Source organism: Emydura macquarii, unplaced genomic scaffold (genome assembly GCF_026122565.2).
Source record: "Emydura macquarii macquarii isolate MOO-44397 ecotype Brisbane River unplaced genomic scaffold, CSIRO-AGI_Emac_v2 contig_2897, whole genome shotgun sequence".
Classification (NCBI taxonomy): Eukaryota; Metazoa; Chordata; order Testudines; family Chelidae; genus Emydura; species Emydura macquarii.
The window spans coordinates 50,980,094-51,001,810 of NW_027133034.1; the positions used below are offsets into that span (position 1 = coordinate 50,980,094).

General features: G+C 43.4%; 1 protein-coding gene across 1 annotated transcript in view; it reads right to left on the minus strand.

Moving 5' to 3' along the window:
* ARSB (arylsulfatase B) overlaps positions 1–21,717 on the minus strand; it is a 110,382-nt gene that overhangs the window by 17,183 nt on the left and 71,482 nt on the right. The window contains exon 6 of the mRNA XM_067568660.1: positions 19,745–19,815. Within this exon, the coding sequence (XP_067424761.1) occupies positions 19,745–19,815 (71 nt within the window). The remainder of the gene's footprint in view (positions 1–19,744; positions 19,816–21,717) is intronic.

Below are 21,717 nucleotides of genomic sequence, written 5' to 3' on the forward strand. Positions count from 1 at the left end.
GTTTTCAGAATCCTAAGCTGAGTGTGTGTGTATATTTAAAAATATAGCAATAATTACAACCTAAACAATAGACGGAGATGTGCTGTATAAATGTTTAGCCTGTCATTTCTTGAAATATAGGTTTTGTAACAGCTCTACTATATATTTTCTTCTGCCTGAAAAGAATATGGAACTCTCATTTCTGCAACTAGAATACACTTTTACTAAGGGAGTTTTGCAATGGAGGGTGGGAGGGGGGAACAATAGGCAGCAAAATGTCAGCAGGAGAAAAAATATTTATGTTAAAAAAGACAAAGCATGATTGTATATTTAATTCTCATTAAATAAAAATTGGCTGTATAACAAAGCCTGCATCTGATACAGGTTTTTTCCCCAGCATCAGCTATCAGTCCACGAGCAATTCCTAGTTCTACTGAAGTCAATATCAGGACTTCCACTGACTTCAAAAAGACCAGCCTTTGGCTCCTACTGCATGTCTTGAAATATTTTCTTATGATAAACTTTACATTTGCCCTGTATAACTAATTTGCAATTGGTTGAGTCCATTTCTGAAATAAAATCTATAAGGAAATCTAGAGACACAAGAAACTGCTTTATAATGGAAAAAAGTTAGTTTTAAATTAAAAACATCTATTTTCTGAGTTTAATAACTTAATAATGTTTTGCGATTCTAGTTATTTTGATATTATATACAGTATCACTATTTAAACAGTTTAAAATGGAGTTTCATGTAAAAATAGCATCCAGTTTGTGATTAATCTGTTTTACATAGATATTAATGTATATGCATTTTTAAATGTATAAAAAGCAGACTAACAAATCACTTCTAGCTACAGGTTTTTTCTTCCTATAAGATGCTACAGGAAAACTTCTAATAAATCTAATGGTAAAAGTTCTGTGGTAACATTGGATCACAAAATGTTTACCCAATGTTCTTTCTATATAAGAGAATAAATAATCAACATGATAGCAAGATAGCTTCTTCATGGTTACTGCTTCCAAAAGGGCTACAGTGTAAACAACAATAGAGCCTGTGTGGACAGTCTAAACTACACCACATACACATGAAATCCTCCCCTATGTATCACAAACATTCCTGAAAGATTGGTGACCCAAGGTGAAATGTCCAAAGAATTGTATATATTCTGGAAGATTTAAGGTACCAAATCCATCTGAATTATAATATATCTGTGCCATCTACAATTCCAGTATTCTATACAGAAATGCAGATAAAGTATATATAATTTTTTACTGTTCTGCTAAATCATTTAAAACCTACAGTTTTTCCCTTTATGCTGGAAAAAAATTATTTCCAGAATGTTTCCTCTCATTAATTCAAGATTTCAATGCTGCTTTGCCAATAATGGTTTTTCCATTCCAGTTACAGCTGTATGAAAGTTCTCTCCTCCTCTCTTTTCTGATACATTTATTTAAATTTTTTTTTGCATGTGTTTGTGGGTGTACAGCCTTCATTACCAGATTACCAGTGTCATCCCAGAGGGAAGTTCAAAACTCATTACAACTCAAACCCTCACTATAACATATGCTTTTGTAAATGCAGATGGTTCCCAGACTAGCAAAGTTTGTGTGCCTCTTTTTGTTTTTTGTAATTTGTCATCTTTTATACCATGATGTATGAAACAATTATTTCTCCTGAAGGAGGAGGAAGCTGAAATGTCAAGGGCTCTTCTTGGCTCCTCTAAGGCAATGAATTATTGAAGAAATAAGATATTTTTGCTACTTCATTGAGGAAAGACATTTTGTGACCTTTTGCTACTTTATGGTGATAATGAATTTTCTGCAAAACTCTGAGATTTTCAGTTACTTTATTAAAATAAGACTGTTTGAGGAATAGCCATGACCTTGACCTTTGAAGAATTAATAGAATACTGATTTTGAAGGAACCGATCAGGCTCTCTGGTCATTATCCAGACTATAATTTCTTACTGTCATGTCGATAACACATAGATCTGTGCTATACCTATACAATCAAACAATGAAGTCAAACTATCCTAACTAATGTATCTGAACTACAACTCTGGATACTTAGACTCAAATCCCACTATTTATCACCCTTTCATGGTGATTTTAGTTGTTACACAATGCTGTTTTGAGACTAGATGAAGGATTTGAAATAGTAGATTAGCAGCACCAGCCTGATATACTACAGGCTGCGTGTTCTCCAAAGCTTCATTTCAAGGGTCACGTCAATATGTAAAAACATTCCGTTTTTTTCAAATTATTCTGTTCCCCAAATTTTGTTAATTGATTAGAACAGGGGTGTCAAACATACGGCCCGCGGGCCGGATGCAGCCCGCGAACCTTTTTGATCTGGCCCGCGTCCGTCCAGTTTTTTTGAGACGTGCTGCCGCCCAAAGTGAGTGCATTGCCACTTTAAGGGATTTCTCTGCATCTGGCATTGCCGGTTTAAGAGTCCGTGAAATGTCTTAAAGCGTCGATGCCGGACGCAGAGAAATCCCTGAAAGCGGCAATGCACTCTGTCCGGCGACACGGTCCCCCATGAAATCCCACCGCTGAAAAGGGCTGATGCTGCGCCGCCGAAAAGGGGAAGATGGCCCGAATTTTTTGGTGGAGGGCATTGCATGGCTCCCGTGAAGTGCAGTTTATCAGAATTTGGCCCGTCACCATCAGCGAGTTTGACACCCCTGGATTAGAAGCTTTGAAAATAGAATAATATACAGAGATGATGAAACCCTGGTCCTGCTGATGTCAACAGAAAAATTCCCATGGACTTCAGGGGGGCCAAGATTTCACTCAGAATATTACATTTTACCTGGCACAATTTAAACACTAGAAAAACTATAGTAAATCAGAACAAGAGTAAATTTATGAATAAATGTTATGATTTCAAACTCCATAAAATTCAACATTATGATTTAGTAGGTTGCCCCCTTCTCTTTCTGCCCATCAAAAATGTGAAAAATATCAGGGTGTGTGAAATCTTAATTTTATCTATGAAACCAGTTATATTTCAAGTGCATTTAGCTGCATTTGTTTTAGAACTTTTAAAAATATCGAAGGACACCTTTGGACTCAGATGTGAAATAGAAACACCCATTTGCACTACTGCAGTCTAAGGTGTATCAGGTAAGGAGAGGCATTCAATTGCTGTGTCTCTTCTTTCCCATGAAAGGCTAAGAGGTTTAGAACTTCACCCTGACTCTGCACTAGATTAACACTTAACTGGTTCCCAACTCAAAAATATTTTATTTTAAAATGTAGTTTAGCCTTTACATTGAGATTTGTACAAAAGTATAAAATGTTAGTGTGTGTGCTGGCAATAAAGTGGTGTGTGGTCTAGTGGTATGTGCCCAGAACCAGAAGCTAGGAACTCCTGAACTCTAACCATGGCTCTGGCATTGTGTGATCTTGGGCAAGTTATTTACCCTCTCTACCTCCATTTCCTCATTTCTGAAACAGGAATAACACACATCTATCTCCCAGGTGAACTACAAGGGTTAACGTTTATGACCATTCTGAAGATGCAAATCACTATGTAAATGCTTAGTATTATTATGAGGAAAGATGCTGCTACCCATAAATGACAAATGGTGGAGTGGAACTACAAGAAAAAGAAAGTGGTTTCGGGGTGACCAGAGGAATGGTGGACAATGGCCCAAGCTAAGACACTGGAGACAGGTAAGGCAATTAATGCCTTGTAATAAATCATAGATCATTTGAATTTATGGTATCTTGGTAAAAATAAGGTAACATAGGCTAGCTGACAAGCATTTGGTGTGTTTTTCTTTTCCAAACAAGCAGAGGTTCTGGGAAGCACAGAGAACGGAACATTTTTTGGGGGTGGAGGTGGGGAGGGCGTTATTCCAGGCCATTTTCCCATTTCAAACAGTCAACATATAAATTCAAGCAGCTGATTACACTAAAATAATAGGTTTTGTTCACATTTTGATTCTTTGAATGGTGAATGCCAGGTATCAATCTGGCATAGACACTGACATAGATAGACACTGTGCGTGTTTATCCCAATCCAATCACGCAGATTGCTTATCCATACACATACCTACTACACACACAAGGCTGCTACTGTGTCACTATACTAACAGAGGGTTATTTTTCCCAACATTTATTAGTTGCAAAACTGCCAGATCATCAGGAATAGAATGTGCAGAAATCAATCGTGGTCTGTAATGACTCATAGAATCGTTTTTCATTCAGTCACAGTAAGTAAAAAATAGGGCCTAAAGGAGTCTACAGTGTCCCTTAATCAAGATGAATTCTTTTGGTATTCCTGTAGATCTAATATATAATGCTATAGCCATTCTAATGCAATTTATTATGAATTAATGTCCATGTATAAAGTATTACTAAAAAGGAAGTGCTTTCTGCTTCATAGTAGACTACATGAGTGTTCTACTTTTCCCCCCATAGAGCAGACCTAACCCCTTAGTATGTAACCATTTATTTTGGCAATTAACAGCGCAACACATGAGGTAATGCCTTTTTGCAAATGGCAAGGAGAATAATTTAAATTTGGATTAATTTGGTCCAGAGCGAGTAAGAACTTGAAGAAAAGTCACAAATGGTTTTACAACTCTGAATTTCTCTGTCTTGGATTTCTGCCTTTAAGAATGTTTTTTCTCCAAAATAAATTGACTGCAATTAGTAGACCTACAGTTTTATTATGCCTTTGAAGTTTTAGTTTATGGTAAACCTGGAATTTTAAATGAAGGTGAAAGTTTCTTCAATATAAAAACCCCACCCATCAACATGTTTATTCTGGATGCATACCCTATCCTTTAAATTCACTTGACGAAACCAAATTTCAAGCTGCTTCTCTGAGAAGAGAAGAAAGTGATTCCCTGAGAATAATCTACAAGATTTTGTAAAGCTTTTGCATTTCATTAATGAATTAGCTAGTCAGATTAAAAGATAATACAGAGGGTACTGACAGATTCTGATTGACAACTCCGAATTAAACAGTACATTTTCTTTAATTGTGTCATTTAATTCTGATTCTGAAAATAAAATTGACTACTGTGGGATATAGAATTTCAGCACTGCTTGAAGACAGGCCATCTAGCGATGACTCTGTGGAAAGGAATATGTTTGGTTTAGCAGTTAGGGGAATTCAGACTGAAATACAGTGGGTTTCTAATTCAGCTGAATCACCAAAACTTGATGAAATGCCATAAGACTGTCTAAAAGAAAGCAGATCTTTCACAATGGAAGAGCTGACGTCACCCTTCCAGCTGCCAAACCATCAACAATTTGGAAAGCTATTTTTTAAAGAGATGAAGCAAAATTATTTTTAAAAAAATGTGTAAGACAGTTTTTCTGCTGTTTCCTTCCAATGCACATAAATGCTGTTAATTTGAAGTACCTTTAAAGTTATTTTCTGCATCTTATTTGGTTTCTCAATAACATTAATGTTACAGAAGAATGTGTATTCATTTAAATTCAATATAATTTTACCCCTGCTGTTTGTAATTTTGTTGAGTTATTAAAAAAACTCAACTGAATTTGCAAATGGGACTGTTCTGATCGAAAAAAGAACTGCAGGGAGTAGACATTTTGTTTTAATCTTCTGCTTTCATGTGCTTGTGAAGGACATGGGACTGCTCTGTACTAATTTATGAATATGGTACAATTACCTAATCATTGGAATTTTTACTGTATGAATATACTGGGTTAAATCAACAGGGCTGCAAGGAAACAAAGAGGAAAGTAAAACAATGGCTTGGGATAAAACACCCCTCACTAACACTTGGGGGTTGTTACAAAACAATGGGAGCACAACTGGCCTGGAGGATGCTGGTTTGACTTCCTGAAGGAGCTCAACAAACCGGTTTGGGTAGCAGGATGCAATCCTAGGAAACTGAGACAAAGTATCTGTAGCTATGTACTATTTGTAACGCGGGAAGTGGGTGGGCACTGCTAAAGACCCCTCCCCCTGAAGGGAAGGAGTCACTGGACCTAGGATACAACTAAGTGTGTGGGACAACTAATGAAAAAAGGAGTGGGCATGGGGGTCACAGGTTTAAACAAAGGGAACCAAAAGGGGACACTGAGCAGAGAACCGCGGACAGCGCCCACTGCTCCCAGAAGGAGAGGACGTGGCGGAGGATGGGGTCCTTGCAGCTGAGGGGAAGCGGGCTGATGGTGGAGAGGGGCTGTCCCAGGGTGGAAAGGAGAGGCAGAAGGGCGGCATTGGGGAGGAAGGGTGGGACAGAGGTGAGGACCACCTGTACGCCCAGGTCCTCCAAACCACAGGGGGGGAGGAGGAGGGCAGCAAAGGGGGGTAGGATGGGGACTGGTCAGCGGGGGCAGCTACAGGGAAGGGGGGACAGAGAAAGGGAAGGTCAGGGGCGTCCACAGGCGGTTAGGGTGAGGGGCACTCACAGCAGGGAAGGGGCACTCACAGCAGCAGCGGAAGCAAGGAGCCAGCCAGAAAGGCCCTTCCACAGGTGGTGGTGGTGGTGGAGGGGCCACTCACCCCCTCCCGGCCCACCGGGGAGGGCAGGAGGGTCCCAGACCAGAGGGGCCCCCAAGCAGCAGCAGCAAGGAGTGTGGGGCACGGGTTTGGGCCTTGCAGCAGAGGGAGGAGCTCCACAGCTCCCTGTAGCAAGGTGCTGGGGCCGTCCTCAGAGCCTGGGCATAAGGAAGGGTCACAATGTCCCTGCTGGGCAGAACCGGGCCCTACAGGCCAAACTGCCCGACAACAGAGGGGTGGAGCCAAGGCAGGAAGGGGAACTATAAAAACCGGGCCTAACAGCTCTGTAGGGGGGAAGCTGTTGCTGGTGGCAGATGTGTCTTTCTGGAGGCCATGACCCAGACTCAGTGGTTGTTTGAATCAACCGCCCCACTGAACGGTGCATCCAAAACCTGCCCAGATTGCTGGGCCCTAGTGACTGGACCGGGCCGCTAGGCCCTACTAGCTGGAATGAGCCACCTGAGACTCCTGGGTGAGAAATACCCCGAGGCCGGCCCTGACCTAGAGGAGCTGCCTGACGCTGGGGACCCCTGGAGCTGATGGAACCCCGTGGACTGGAGGAACCCCTGGGACCTGGAGTAGCTGCCCTCCGCTGATGAGCCAGAGGGATTTCCAGACTTGCCACCAGTTGATGGTGAGGGACTTGTGGGACTGCCACTTGCTTTCTACCCCAGTGACTCGGAGGGACACTATGACCAGCAGGTACCTGGGGACAGGGTGGGAGGAAGTGGCCCAGGCATAGCCAACAAGGAACTGGCTGAGGCAGAGGCTAAACCCCGTCAGAGTGTTACGGTTTGATCCCTGCTGACAGTGGCAAATGGCTTTGCCACTGCTAGGGTCCTGGGCTGGGACGCAGTGGAGTCGGATGGACTTGAGTCCCCCTCCCCCTCTTCCCTAGCCACCCTGGGAGTGCTTGATACCCTCTGTGTTTGGGAGACAGAGGGTCCCAAGCTCTACCTGCCTCGTCCTGCCTGCAAGGCCAGGGGGCACCAGACCCCGAATCAGCCCTGCCCTACGGGAAGGCTGGAGGGCTACAGACTAGGAAGGAAGCCCGCCCCAGCCAGGGCTAAAGACTTGTAAATGGCCACAGTTTATTCCTCTAAATTTATTATCAACAAACTAATCCTTGCAGAAATTGCTCCCAGCCCACGAGACCGGAGCTTCAGACAGGACAGGAGCTTGGACGGTGGGACCCTTGTTCCGCGGCCCAGGGCTCATGCTCTGTGCTTGTTCTTCACAGCGGAGCTGACGAAGTCACCATGCCTGGCCGTGAAATCACCAAGCTCGGCAGACACCTGGTGATGTCGGCCTCCACCTCCTACTGAGGGCCGTGTCCCACTTTCAGTGGCGGCCCCAGGGGGCTGTCTCTCCTGGCATGGCTCCGTGACGGCGCTGGACACCCTGGCGGATTGGAGAAGTTAATCTAGCCATAGCCAGATAAGAGGCTGTCCTGGCTCGGTGGTCGGGGCATTCTCCTTTCCTGGAGTGAGGCTGGTTGAGCCTTCAAAGCCACCTCTGGAAGAGGGGGAATACCAGGCACTGATCTGGGGGGTTCCCTGGACTCTTCACACTCCTTTTCCCAGTCTTCTCCTCCTTGGGAAGATGATAGGTTGGGTTGGGAAGACCTGGCTTCCTCTACGACACTCCCTTGGGTGCTAGACCCCCTAATAATCTGCCTTCTGATGTTCTTTGGTGGCTTTGGCATCTTCTTCGGTTGCTTTGGCTGCCTCAGTTTCCCTTGTGCTGGACCCCCGTCTCTGTGGCCACTAGTCAGTCCATCTCTTCTGCCCCGGGATGGCCATCTTTGGTCCAGTTCTTGCCGCATAATCTGAGTCCAGGGCTGCCCCTTGGTCCAAGAGCCCCACCTTCAATGGGGTGGAATCCACATTGCTCCAGGGCCCACTGAAATCTTTCTGCCCCCTTGCTCGCTGGTTCTCCCCCTGCCCCTCGGCAATGTTGGGGATCCTCGCTAATCACATCTTGGAAAGGAGTCCTGCCACTTGGCCCTGCCCCTGGTGCTTCTTGGGAACAGCTGGCACTGCTCTGCCTCACAGCGCCAGACACACAACACCCCGCTCGAGCCTGCTGGGGTTCTGCACAAACTGGCTGGGGGGCACAGCAGAAGTGTGGCTGGCACCTGCAGCCCGGTGCATGCTGGGCAGGCCCACCGTGGCCTGTGGCCAATGACCTGTGGCCTCCAGAGTAGGCCCCCAGGAGGGCACTGTCAAGTAGGTAGGAGAGGGCATTCAGCTGGATGGGAACAATGATGGAGGATAGGCGTGGTCCCAGTGGAGGAGGGCTGCAGAATGCAAGGCGTGGTGGTGGTGGTGGGGTTGTCAGGAGGCAGGCAGAATGGGCATCATCTCCTCTGTGGTCTGGTCCGAGGAGGGCGCTGTGGGCTGGGCTCGCTGGGCACAGGGAAGCCCGCACTCTGGGTGGCCCCGCTCGGACTCTCCATGCCCAACTCCGGCCCGAAGCCTCCTGCGACTCAGGGGAAGGCGCTGTGGCCTTCCTCGGAGCCTGGGCCCGAGGAAGGGTCATGATGCCCCAGCTGGACCGTGCCACTGGCTTACAAGCTAGATAAAAGTGATTCTCTCTCAAGACAAGGCAGGGCAGTTATTTGGGGGAGACAGTAAAGGGAGGCCTGCCTAGAGTCTCTGCCAAATGATGGCAAGCCAATAGATAAGATAGGCTTGCGTACAGACTGTGCATTATTTTAAAGTATTTTTCTCTTATGTTACTTTATTCCTACTGTTCTTAGACCAAAGTATTATTTAATGTTTTCTAGTCACTGTTTACCATTGGTTATAAATTCCCCAAGGGGAGAACAGTTGGAGTACGATGAATCCACTGGGTACTGTAATCCAAGGCCCAGTCTAAGCATGGTAGAACTGAATGATGTCACTCCAGGAGAGGTAAAGACACAAGGCCCCTGTGGGGGTGCACTGAGATCCCAGATAAGGGAGAGAGATGCAGCTGACTTTGTAATCGTGACAATAGTCAATATTTTCAATCTTTAACCTAGTTTTATGCTGAAATCATTTGCTGTAAGCAACTGAGTGACAACTATATCAATAACATCGTATGTGTGCCTTTCTACTAGAAAAACTATTATGCTGGTGTAAAAAAATTGGAGATGAGATGACAAAGCTCAGACAGTTTTCCTATTTCAGCCAAAAGTCACAAAATACAGAATCAGAAACATGCACAATACGAGAACCTCATGAGCTGCATTTTCAGAGGTATATAATATCTGTTTTTGTATGCACAGAGGAATATATACACCCACAATCCATGAAAGAAAAAACCTATACTAAAAGAACATAAACATTACGTGTTTAAACACTCAAAAGTCAGGAAATAAAATTAAGAAAGCATGTGTAACCTTAACTCCACCTCCAGTATGTGCATGTATTATAGTATAACACATTTTTTAAATTACATGATCACAGTTCTCAAATTAGGGAGAAAAATGTCAGACATGTAGCATCCTCTCCAAATAGACGCTATTCTTGATGTGCCAGAAAATACTGGTTCCATGCAAGTCAAAATATTCCAGATGAGCAATGAATGAGACCAAAGAATTGTATGATCGTTGAACAATTACACTGGCTTTTCAAACTATAAGGAGTTCACAAATCTATGGTTGCGTATACTTTAAATCCTAAGAAAATTCCTTGATCTTAAATGACATATTACAACATGTAGATTCTGCAAAACACTAAGGCCCAGATTCTCAAAGGGAGTTAGGTCCAGATCTTCAAAAGTATTTAGGTGCCTAACTGCACAAGTACCAGTTTACAGGATAAAACCATAATTAAGAGAAGAATAATGAAAAGAAGACTAGATACTGGTGTCGCTACAGGACAGAGTTAAAGTTGTTTGACAGCCTGTCAGAGACTAAGTGGCTGGGTTGGTTTCAGTCCAAGTAAGAAAAAAAGCTGAATTTAATAGTGCCTTGGGGAAAGGGCCAAGAAAACACCCCCATTCCCAACTACCTATAAATTAAGTATAATCAATATAAGGCTGTTACCCATCAACTATGCAAGGTCCACTAGCCAGCTCTGAATCAGAGCTTCCCTAGCTGTCTCCAGCCTCCTGAGGGATCTGTTTTTATACTGTTTCTTGTGCCTTTGGTTCCCATCTGTTAACCTGCTGCACCTGTGCCTGCAGCAGGGCTTGGCTACTCTGGCTTTTCCAGTAAATAGTAACAACACAATCACCAGCAGGAGCTTGGACACATATGTATGTATTTGTCCTTTTCCTAGTCATTTGGACAGAACAGAGAGAAAGCAAAAGAAAGCAAGCCACAGCAATTAACATATCACATCACAGTCACTCACAAGCTCACATCACACAAAACTAGAACATCCAGAACAGGAAAACTAAACCTGTAAGCCAAAAATAATTCAAGCAGCCTCTTAAAAATAGACTGACCATCGCTTCACACCGTTTTAAACACTGATCCTTAACATGTTTATGTGAACTCAATCTCATGGGTTACTAAGTAAATAAATTCACACATTCATGTCTGAACATCAGTGATGTCATAGCAGAATTTTCAGAAGCCCTACATCCATCGCTAACTTCAAGCACTCAGCAGTTGACCTTTCAGTGATATGCTGCATCTATCTCCTCGCTAGCTGTACCCTACTACAATGACTTTCACCATTCCTTCCATTATAGCTTTGTCAAGGTTATTTCCAAAGTACATAAGTTTGCATACATAGATTTCTGACATCAGGGTCTGCTGCTCTCCAATAATATTTCTAACATCGGCATTAGTCTTCTTTTCCATCCAGGAAATATGCAAGAGTCTTTGCTGGCACCATACTTCAAAAGCTTCAGTTTTCATCTTGTCAGCAGCATTAACTTCCCACAGGTTACTATGTGTGTTTTTGAGGATAATTACACTATTCCCATAGTGTTTATCATCTCTATTTATAAATACTCTTAACCTTCACTCCAGTTTAATGTAGTGGGTTTTTTTGTCCTGGAACATATATACATTTAACACTAGCCCGACCCCTCCCAATTCTCATTGAATTCCTGGCTTGTACTGAGGCCAATAATAAGATATATTCGATCAATATGTATTTTAAACATTCTATATTCTGCTGTGTTCTCTCCCACATGGGGTACTGAAACAGTTTTCAGCATTTAAAGAGGCTTTGAGTGCTTGTTATTTCAGCTAAGGTTAACAAATTTATGTTCAATAATTTGGTTTTGTTTCAGTTGGTAATTTAAGAAGAATACACATGTTCTGTTAAATTCTTTTCTTTTCCTTTTTTTTGGCTTCAGGCCTCCTCCTTTTCATGGTTTGCATCATAACTGTGGAAGATGTATTGATAAGATCTCTATTTTCCAGTGGTGTTGGCCCAATCCTGTTTTCATGAAATACATGAAAGAACAGAGCCACAAACACCCCACCCCCGCTTCCTACCAAGAAGCACTTCAGCCTGATACACTAACTTTAATCAAAAGTTAAAACCTCAACTGACTTATTGTTCTACCCTTTGAAATATTCACTTCAGCCTTTTTAAAATATCCATTTACTGCATAATAATTAGTCTGTCTTTACTTTTTATAATTCTATTTGTTTTAAGATTGTTTGTAAAATCACTCCACTGACCATTTTATCTGTTAATTTTACCCACTTTCAATATATTTATAAACACCCTATTTTAAGTATAGGAAGCCACACTGTGAAATCTACCTACCTAATTGTGAAAGACACTGGCAAAAATGAAATGTTTGCTTTTAAAAATGTGACTTCTTCAGCTAGGAGTTGGCACTGAGTGATTGAAGTGTGAATGGCTGAGCAATTGAGGTGGGTGTAGACAGGGAGAGTGATTGATTGAACAGTTGGTCTGAGGAAGGGATGTCCAAACAGATGAAGAAAACACCAGCCTCACCTATAACGTTTGAGGAAGGAAGAAAGGAGCAAAGATAATTTTTACCACTCAACTGGCCAAAGAGGAGCCCACCCTGAAAACTTTGGAGTCAGCCCACTTCAAAGAATAAAATCTGATCAGGCTTGCAACAATGTGGGTGACTGAGGATCACACCAAATGCAGATGCAGCATGACAGAGCAAAAACCCATAGACTCACATGGAATCTTTTTCTCCTATAAAATGGGACAGAAAGATGAAGGCTGGAGGTTCGGGTCTACATCACCACACCAGCCAGGAGTACTGGTGCGCATTGGCAGAACTTTGCTCCTTACCCTTGTGCCACAGTCACCTGGCCAGTGACTACCAAGAGGTTGGTAACTATAACATCTGTGAGACCCCTATGTATGTTTGTCTGTCTCCCTGTCTGTGTATGCCTGTCAGTGTGTGTGAGAATGAAAGTACCAATTGAAACATGTGTCAACAAAATATATTTAATTAACAAGAATCTCTATAATTGTAGTATTGACACAATGTTGATATGGTTTTCCTAGTATTTACATTATTGATACTATTTCACTAAGTAAAGAACAATATTGATGTTGTTAGTGTTGATACTTCTTTTTATTGATACTATTTACCAAATTTCTGTATTCACAATAAACGTGGCTTGTTGTCTTATCCCCTGAAAAAGATTCTGTGATATTTGTTTGAATAACAATGGCTGGAAGAAAGCCAGCCAATTCAACTGTTAAGTATGGATTCTGCTTCCAGATCCCCAAACAATGTTAGTTTACTCCATATTTTGTACATTCACAGGGTAGAACAGAGGGCAAAATCTGTCCCTCAACCATCTCTCCTTAACTTTTCTATTTCAATTTCTACACCTGGGGGGGAGGCATGGTCAGAAGAATGGGCCAGGAAGATGATTTTAGCAGTAGTGTTTAGAATGAACCTACAGAGAAGCAAGATGGATGTCAGTAAGGCCAAAGATAAGGTGATCACACTAATAAAGGAGGAGATCATGAAGGCTTGGATGAGAATTTTAGCAGTGTGGATAGAAAGGAAAGGCTGAATTTCAGAAGTATTATCTGTTTGGAGGCAAGTTCTGAACACAGCCTGGATGTATAGTGTAGAGAAAGAGAAGAGAATCAGGAACGACACCCAGTTTATGGGCTTACATGACACAAGAGAGTCATGTAGTCAACAGTGATGGAGAAAGGAGAGAATGGGAAGATAAGGTCAGCTTTGCTATGATTAAATTTAGGCTTATTCTAAGTCTCATATCACCCCTCGCCACCCACACTGAGTATTCAAAACACAGCTGATAAGATCAGTGTCCTGGCCTATCCTAACCATGTGACTCCTCTTTTTTGGAAAATGAAAAAGAAAGGAAGCTTAAGGAAAGACAGGCTGAGATGTGTACAAATATATTTATTTATTAACACAGACATATAAATACTCAATTTACCTGGTTTTATGACATTATGAGAGAATGTAACTACATTTATCACAGTCAAAACTAGAATCACCAACCAGACAATGAGCTTGTCCTGATAAGCACACAGCCCTTTCAATTTGCAATTAAGTTAAGAGAAGTTGTAGGCATTCAGTACTATGCAAAAATTAGACCAAATATGAATAGGTGAGATCCTCATCACTAAGACCGCTTAAGGCTGTAATATAAATTAATATGCTCCATTGTGTCAAACAAGAAGAGTGTCATGTATTAGGTGAAAAAATGGTAATTTGAAGCAGAAAGGTTTTGACACAACACATCTGAGAAAATATTTATAATACTTACCAATACAGATAATATCTCTGAGCTATACATCTTATTACTCTAAACAACCTTTTTGAGAATAATACTGTAAAATTAAAACTAGGAAAAAGCTGAAGGAATACATTTAAGGCTTAGTTCGGTCTTTTTCTGTACACATGTGTAATGGGTGCTGGATGGCCAAATGAGTTGTGAAAGATGACTTACCAAGGTGATGGCATGTGGGGGGAGTGAGAGAGACAGAGAAACCACGTGTAGTAAATAAGGTCTTAGGAATTAGTATTTATTTACTTAGGATATGTCTACACTGCAGAGTGAAGTCGATTTAAAGTCGACTTTCACCCACCAATTTTTAGAAGTCGCTGCAGCATGTACACACCATGCTATTTGCACGGGTCTCGTGCGTCTACACTCACCACGCTTGTGTCAACATTCAAAGCAGTGCACTGTGGGTTGCTATCTCACAGTGCAACTAGCCACGGTGGCTGTTGGGAGGAGTTTCATTGTCCCATGATGCAACGCTCCTTCCCCCTCCCTTCTTCCCCCAAACAAACAGGAAACCTATTTTCATGCCGTTTGCTTATGCCGCACGCTTGCCATTGCTGCAGAGACATGGAGCCAGCTCAACTCTGCACTATTATTGTGAGCATCACAAATACATTGCAGCTTATCGAGTATTTTCGAAGTAGAGCAAGAAGAAGAACAGGCACCAGCGATGCCACCGAGGCTGCTCTGCTACAAGCTGTTGTGCACAACAATTACCGATTGCTGCAGGCTGTAACGCACCATCTGCAGTCCGTGGAGCACCTGTTCTGGTCCTGGGAAACAAGCACAGACTGGTGGGACCGCATCGTTATGCAGCTGTGGGATGATGAGTGGCTGCAAAACTTCCATATGCGAAAGACCACTTTCCTCTAACTTTGCTCGGAACTGGCCCCGTCCCTGAAGCGCATGAATACTCGCTTGAGACAAGCTCTGACGGTGGAAAAGAGAGTCACCATTGCTCTGTGGAAGCTGGCAACCCCCGACTGTTACCGCTGGGTTGGGAAATCAATTCGGAGTTGGTAAATCTACAGTGAGCACTGCCGTGATTCACGTATGCAGGGCCATTAATAGACTTCTGCTATGAAGGATAGTGACTTTGGGAAATGTGCAGGACATAGTGGATGGGTTTGCCACGATGGGGTTCCCAAACTGCGGGGGGGCCACTGATGGGACGCACATCCCTATCTTAGCACCTGCCCACCTAGCAACCGAGTACATAAACCACAAAGGGTACTTTTCCATGATCCTGCAGGGCCTTGTGGATCACAAGGGTCGTTTCACCAACATCTGTGTGGGGTGGTCTGGGAAGGTGCATGACGCGCATGCATTTCAGAATTCGGGGCTGTTCTCTAATATGCAGGTGGGCACTTTCTTCCCAGACCAAAAAATTCACATTGGGAGTGTGGAAATGCCAATAGTGATCCTGGGGAATCCTGCTTACCCCTTGCTCCCGTGGCTAATGAAGTCATACACCAGGCACCTTGACAGCAACAAGGAGTGTTTTAATAAGAGGTTAAGCACTTGCAGAATGGTTGTTGAATTTGCCTTTGGGTGTTTAAAGGCCAGATGGAGAACTCTCCTCACTAGGCTGGACATGAGTGAAAAGAACCTCCCGTCAGTGATATCTGCGTGCTGTGTTCTTCATAATGTGTGTGAAGCGAAGGGGGAGAGGTTCCCCCAGGGTTGGGCTGTGGAGGCAGAAAGACTGGCCGCCAATTATGAGCAGCCAGATGCCAGCAGTACACTGACAGCTAACCGCGGAGTACTTTGCATTAGGGAAGCTTTGAAAACCAGGTTCTGCAATGAGATGCAGGACTGATTTGTCTTCTTGTATGTTTGCCTTGCTAAACATCCCCCACCCACCATCGATATCTGTACCCTCCATATCCCTCCCAAATAAGATATGATTTAATAAAGAAACGTGTTGAAATGAGGCAAACTTTTATTTATGAACATTCAAGTCATGGGGGAAGGGATTCATAGTCTCAAGGGGTAGTGTGGTTGCTTGCAGGCCAGCTGTCAGCGAGGCCGTCGCTGCTTTCTGTTCGCCTCCACCGGGGTAGAGTGCATCATGTACTGCAGCCTGGCCATTCTCCTCTGAGACTTCTTGGGAATGGGGGAGGGGCAAGGCAGCAAAGCCATAGGTGGAGGAGCGCTATGGAGGGGCTGCAGCAGGACTCTGTCCAGCCTCCGCTCCTTCTGATGCTCCACAAGCCACCGGAGCGTGTCTGCCTGGTTGCGCATGATTTGTAGCATCTCCTGCGTGGTACTGCGATCATGCTCCTGGATTTCTCTGTGACTCTCCCTGTCCATGTCCATATTCTGGGACAAGGTCAGCCACCACGCTCGGTGCTCTGTGGCTACGGAGGCGTTCATGAGCTTGCCAAACATATCGTCTCTTGATTTTTTTCCCCCCCTTTCTAATCTGCGATAGTTTTTCCGCAGCATTTCTAGAGGGTTGGGCCAAGGCCAAGGTATCTACAGAATGAAGAGAAATGCACAAGGTAGCCATTGTTAGCAGAGGCAGGAAAATGAAACAACTGCAACAATGTATAAAATACTCCCCATGCAGTGCACAGAGCAAACCCAGACCCTCATTCCATTCCTAACATCACAGAAGGGTCGGCTGGCTGTGCCCTTCTAGAGATGGTAAGCCAGGGGATCTGTTGACAGCGGGGGGGGGGGGGGTGTGTGTGTGTGTGTGTGTGTGTGTGTGTGTGTGTGTGTGTGTGTGTGTGTGTGTGTGTGTGTGTGTGTGTGTGTGTGTGTGTGTTGTGTTATAGTCTCTTCTGAAACCAAATCAAAATTATTAAAATGACTTGGTAGGACACTACAATGGGGAATACAGAGGTACGGGGCATCTGCTGTATAGCTCAGGTATTTTAAACATGCGCCGTCTTCCCTAGGTGACCATGAGCGATATCAGTCTCCTGAGGGTAACGCATGAGGAAAGGGAAGATTTGCGGCACGCAGCGGGGTACCAGCCTGGCCCTTAGGCTGCTATGCTGTGTTCCGCCATGACGTCAGCTCCTTTGATTGCAGTGTGGCGCAGCAAAGTATCCTACCGGTGAGGAAGGAACAAGGCAGCCCTCCCCCAAAACCTTTTGCGAAGGATAACAGATTACCTACAGGAAAGTTTCCGTGAGATATCAACTGATGATTATTTATGTGATGAGATATGCTCCGATAATTTGTTTTGGGGGTAAGCCCCCAGTAAAGTCTGCGAAACGCCTGAAATCCCCTTCCTGGCCCCCCCCATTTAAAAGGACAGAACTGCTAAGAAGAAAAAAAACTCACCAGATGTGCTTTCCCCGGGATCATTATTGCTGTCCTGTGTGCTGCTGGACTGCTCTGGGGTCAGGAATAGGTCCTGACTGCCTGGGAGAACAGACACCCTGGTCTCCTGCACCCTGCTCTCCTCATCCGCCACTTCCTCTTCCTCCTCATCCACCGAGTCCTCATCATCGTCCATGGACTGTGATCTAGCGGAGGTATCGATGCTGCGGGGTGGCACCGTGGCAGGGTCGCCACCAAGAATTGCATACACCTCCTCGTAGAAGTGGCATGTTTTTGGCGAGGAGCCAGAATGGCTGTTAGCTTCCCTGGCTTTCTGATATGACTGCTGCAGCTTCTTGATCTTCACGCAGCACTGCTGCGCGTCCCTTCTCCAGCATGCCCTGGGATATCTTCCCATAAATGTCCAAATTCCTTTTGCTGGCTTTGAGCTGAGCCAGAACAGACTCCTCCCTGTCAACTCCATGCTGGAGCGTGTTTGGGCTTTGCAGTAGCCATGAGGAGTCCAGTTACAAAGCTCTCTCCATGCTGGCTGCTCAGGAAATGAAAATTCAAATTTTCCCGGGGCATGAGGGGAGGGGCCATTTCTGGGTAGCGTGACCACATACAGCAGAGCGCGACTGTCCAGAGCGGTCACAATGGGGCATTGCGGGATACCTCCCGGAGGCCATTAACGTCGAATTATGTTATGTTCTGTCTACACTGACACAAAATCAACCCAATAAATTCAAATAAATCCCTATGCCACTTGCGGAGGTGGTTTTATTACGTCGACATTTGCCATGATTTGAGTTAATGGAACCGCCATGCCAGTGTAGACGCAGGCTTTTGGAGGTCGACATAAGTGACGTTACATCTACCTCCGTCGCCAGTGTAGACCAGCCTTAGATTTTTTCTTTTTAAGGTGCCTGAAGCACAAGAGAGGCATGTGTACATATACATAAAACTTTCAAATTTGCTCAGTAGCCATTTTAATGATCATTCACATCTCACCTACCAATACAATAGCTCCCCTTAATTTTCCACCACTGAGAGATCCTGAGTAAATACAGTAGGCCTTGCAGTGAGCATTAAACATCATCAGTCTCGGGCACTGATGAACTAATGCGGGGAGCAAATTCCTGAGCCTAGGACTCTGCAGTGAAAACTTCTTGCCTCCAGCCCCCTCACATTTAAATCTAGAATCTGTTATGTTGGGCACCTCATGGAGTTCAACCACTGCCATACCACACAAAGAGAGAAGTAGACTAACGTATGCCTCTGGAACAACACACCAAGGTATAATAGCCTACAGGAACTGCCTGCAGGGCCCTAACAGCCTACAGAGCATTCTTAGGAGGGAAATTGACATGGCAAGGTCTTAATCTCACCAGTATTTATACTATCATCACAGCAGGCAGCAGTAACCAGCTAAGATGAGATCATGTGTTCCTGCTTAGAGTAGAGATGTACGTTGTGGCAGCCTATCCTAAGCCATTGCATCCAGCTACCCCAGGATGACTTGTGCCAGGCTCAGGGGGTACCTGTCACTATCCCCACTTTACTTGCTTTCCTCAGTCAGTGTTTAGCTCTTAATATACCACGGTATATCTTAATTTAATTAACACAAAACCTCACAAAATCTCTGGAAGAGGAACATTCCAATGAAAATCTCTGAGAAATCCCCATTTTTAAAAAGCTCCTAGTCCTTAGCAAATGCCGAATTATAAAATAGAAAGCATTTAGAGAGCAGCATGACTTGCTAACAAAGGCTCTGACTCGTGTTACTATGGCACAAAAGCAACCACAAGGCTTGGAATGTCTTAGCCTTTTACAACCCTAAGTTTTCCACTTGCAAGGTCAATAATACAATCTTATTATAGACAATAACACAGGATAGGACATGCAAATGTTAGGAGATAACTGCCAATCTTGCATGCTGGAGGCACTTTGGTCTTCAGCTGCGTGCCTTACTATGCACCTAAGGCATGTGGTTCTCTCTCAACATCCCCACAGGCTGTAGTACATTAGTCTTTGCATAAGAGTGCTTCAGAACACTGGGAAATGGAGAGCCCTGTCTGGCAGCGATTTAGTGTGTAGTTAACAGTATACTATTATTGAAACTCCATTTTAAGGCAGTGGCTTATTTGCAAATGGAAGGCATCTAATTAAATCCCTTCACCTACAAAACAGAAAACTCTGCTTGAGGGGAAAAAAGCATGCATTAGGCAGATATCAAATTGTATGTCTGTAATATGACTAGCAATGAATTGCATACTCACATGGGGAAGTGTCCACAAACATAGGGTCTATGTTATGAAGCAGCTCCTTTCTGGGAGAAGGTCTTCCTTCACTAAAACAGAGTTCATTGGGAAACATTAATTTCCTTCTAGAGCCCACTAGAAATCTGCATGGGCTATTTTAATACTTCCTTTTGTTATATGTGCAGGAAACAATTGTGTCCATGAACTATTATGAAATTTTAATTTGAAGGTTGCCTACTGATCCAGTAGTTATAATATTTTAGCTCAATCCAAAAACCCCACACCCACGTGAGCAGTCCCAATAAAGTCAGTGGAGACTGCTCACATTCATAAAGGAGGCAGGATTGGCCCTCTACATATTATGCAAACATAACACTGAAAATGACCAACATTACTTAAAAGGTCCACTGTCTACAAAAAGCAGCAGACATACAAGTTAGAAGTCATTTGTTTTCATTATGGAAATTAAAATAAAAACCTGAGTTTTATCACACCACACATTTTAATGATGTAATAGTGAACTTCTAATGCAACCATTCAGATAGCAACTAGATTATTTATTTGATTGTATTTTAAGCAACAGCATTTAAGACACAAGTAAAGAGAATTTCTGAAATGAAATATTTACCCTCTAGAATACACAGGTAAGATAACACTCAGTGCAAATCTTAAAGGAAGAAAGGAAGATGTTACAACTATATAAACATTTAATTTTGGAAGGAAATATTTTATAATTCAGTATCAATATCTAATTATGGAATTAGTACTTTTCCCTCTTCGTATCATTGTCTTTGGAAGCCAAACATTCTGAGTAAAAGTGAAATTATAAATTACTGCTGGGACTGATTCAGAGAGTAAAGGGTATTTATTTGCATTACTTAACTAATCACACAGTACTTTCAGTCAATATACAGCCAGACTCCAGTGTTAAAAATTCAGTGTGCAAAAACTACCCTACAGGAAAGTTTCCCCCCAAATTCATTAAAAATGTTAGTGTTTTAATTCCTCATTAGCACCACAAGTTGCACTCCTGACTGAAGAAATTAGCCTCAGTCTCATGTAACAGCTTTGCATTTTAGGAGCTTTGTTAAAATCCGAACGGCTTCTGGATGCTCGGGTTACAGCTGTAGCCAACAGTGCTTTTCTCCATCTATTCCTGGCAAGAAGAGTGAGGCCTCTCCTTTCAGGTGCAGCCCTCACTACAGTCATCCATGCTTTTGTCACCTTGAAACTGGATTAATTTGAATATGCTCTACATAGTGCTACAACTTCAAGACTATCCAAAAACTGCAGTTAGGCCAGACTAAAGTTGTTAAATAAATGCCCACTTGTTAAATGATGTGTCAAACAGGCTGAAAGCCTATTACACCTGTGCTCTGTAATATGCACCAGCTGCCAGTAAATTTATGGGGTGGAGTTTAAGGTGTTGGGATTTATCTTTAAAGCTCTGAATGGTTTAGGATCTTATTGTCTGTGAGTCTGCCTCCCTTCCTATGAAATAGCTCCACTGCTGTAATGAATAGATGTGCTTCAGCTAGATAGCCCCTGGCTTAAAAGGGAGGAGACTGCTTACAGATATTTTCCACAAAAGATTCTGCTCACCTCCCCTTGGCCCAACAAAGCTTGAAATTGTTATTCTTCCAGCCATGCTACTAAATCCATCCTTTTCATCTTTTGATCATTTGGAAAGAAGGTGGGTTAATAGATTCTGGAGATGGAAGTCCAGAAGGGACCATTAGAGCATTTAGTCTGACCTCCTGGATGTACTGAATCGTTTTTGTGGTTCTTTTCACACTCTCCCATTTTTTAACATCCTTTTTAAAATGTGGACACCAGAACTGTACAAAGTATTCCAGTATCAGTCTCAGCAGTGCCGTAGGCAGAGGTAAAATCACCTCCCTACTCGGACTCACTACTCCCGTTTATGCATCCATGGATTGCATTAGCTCTTTATCCCATAGCATCTCACTGGGAGCACCCGTTGAGCTGAT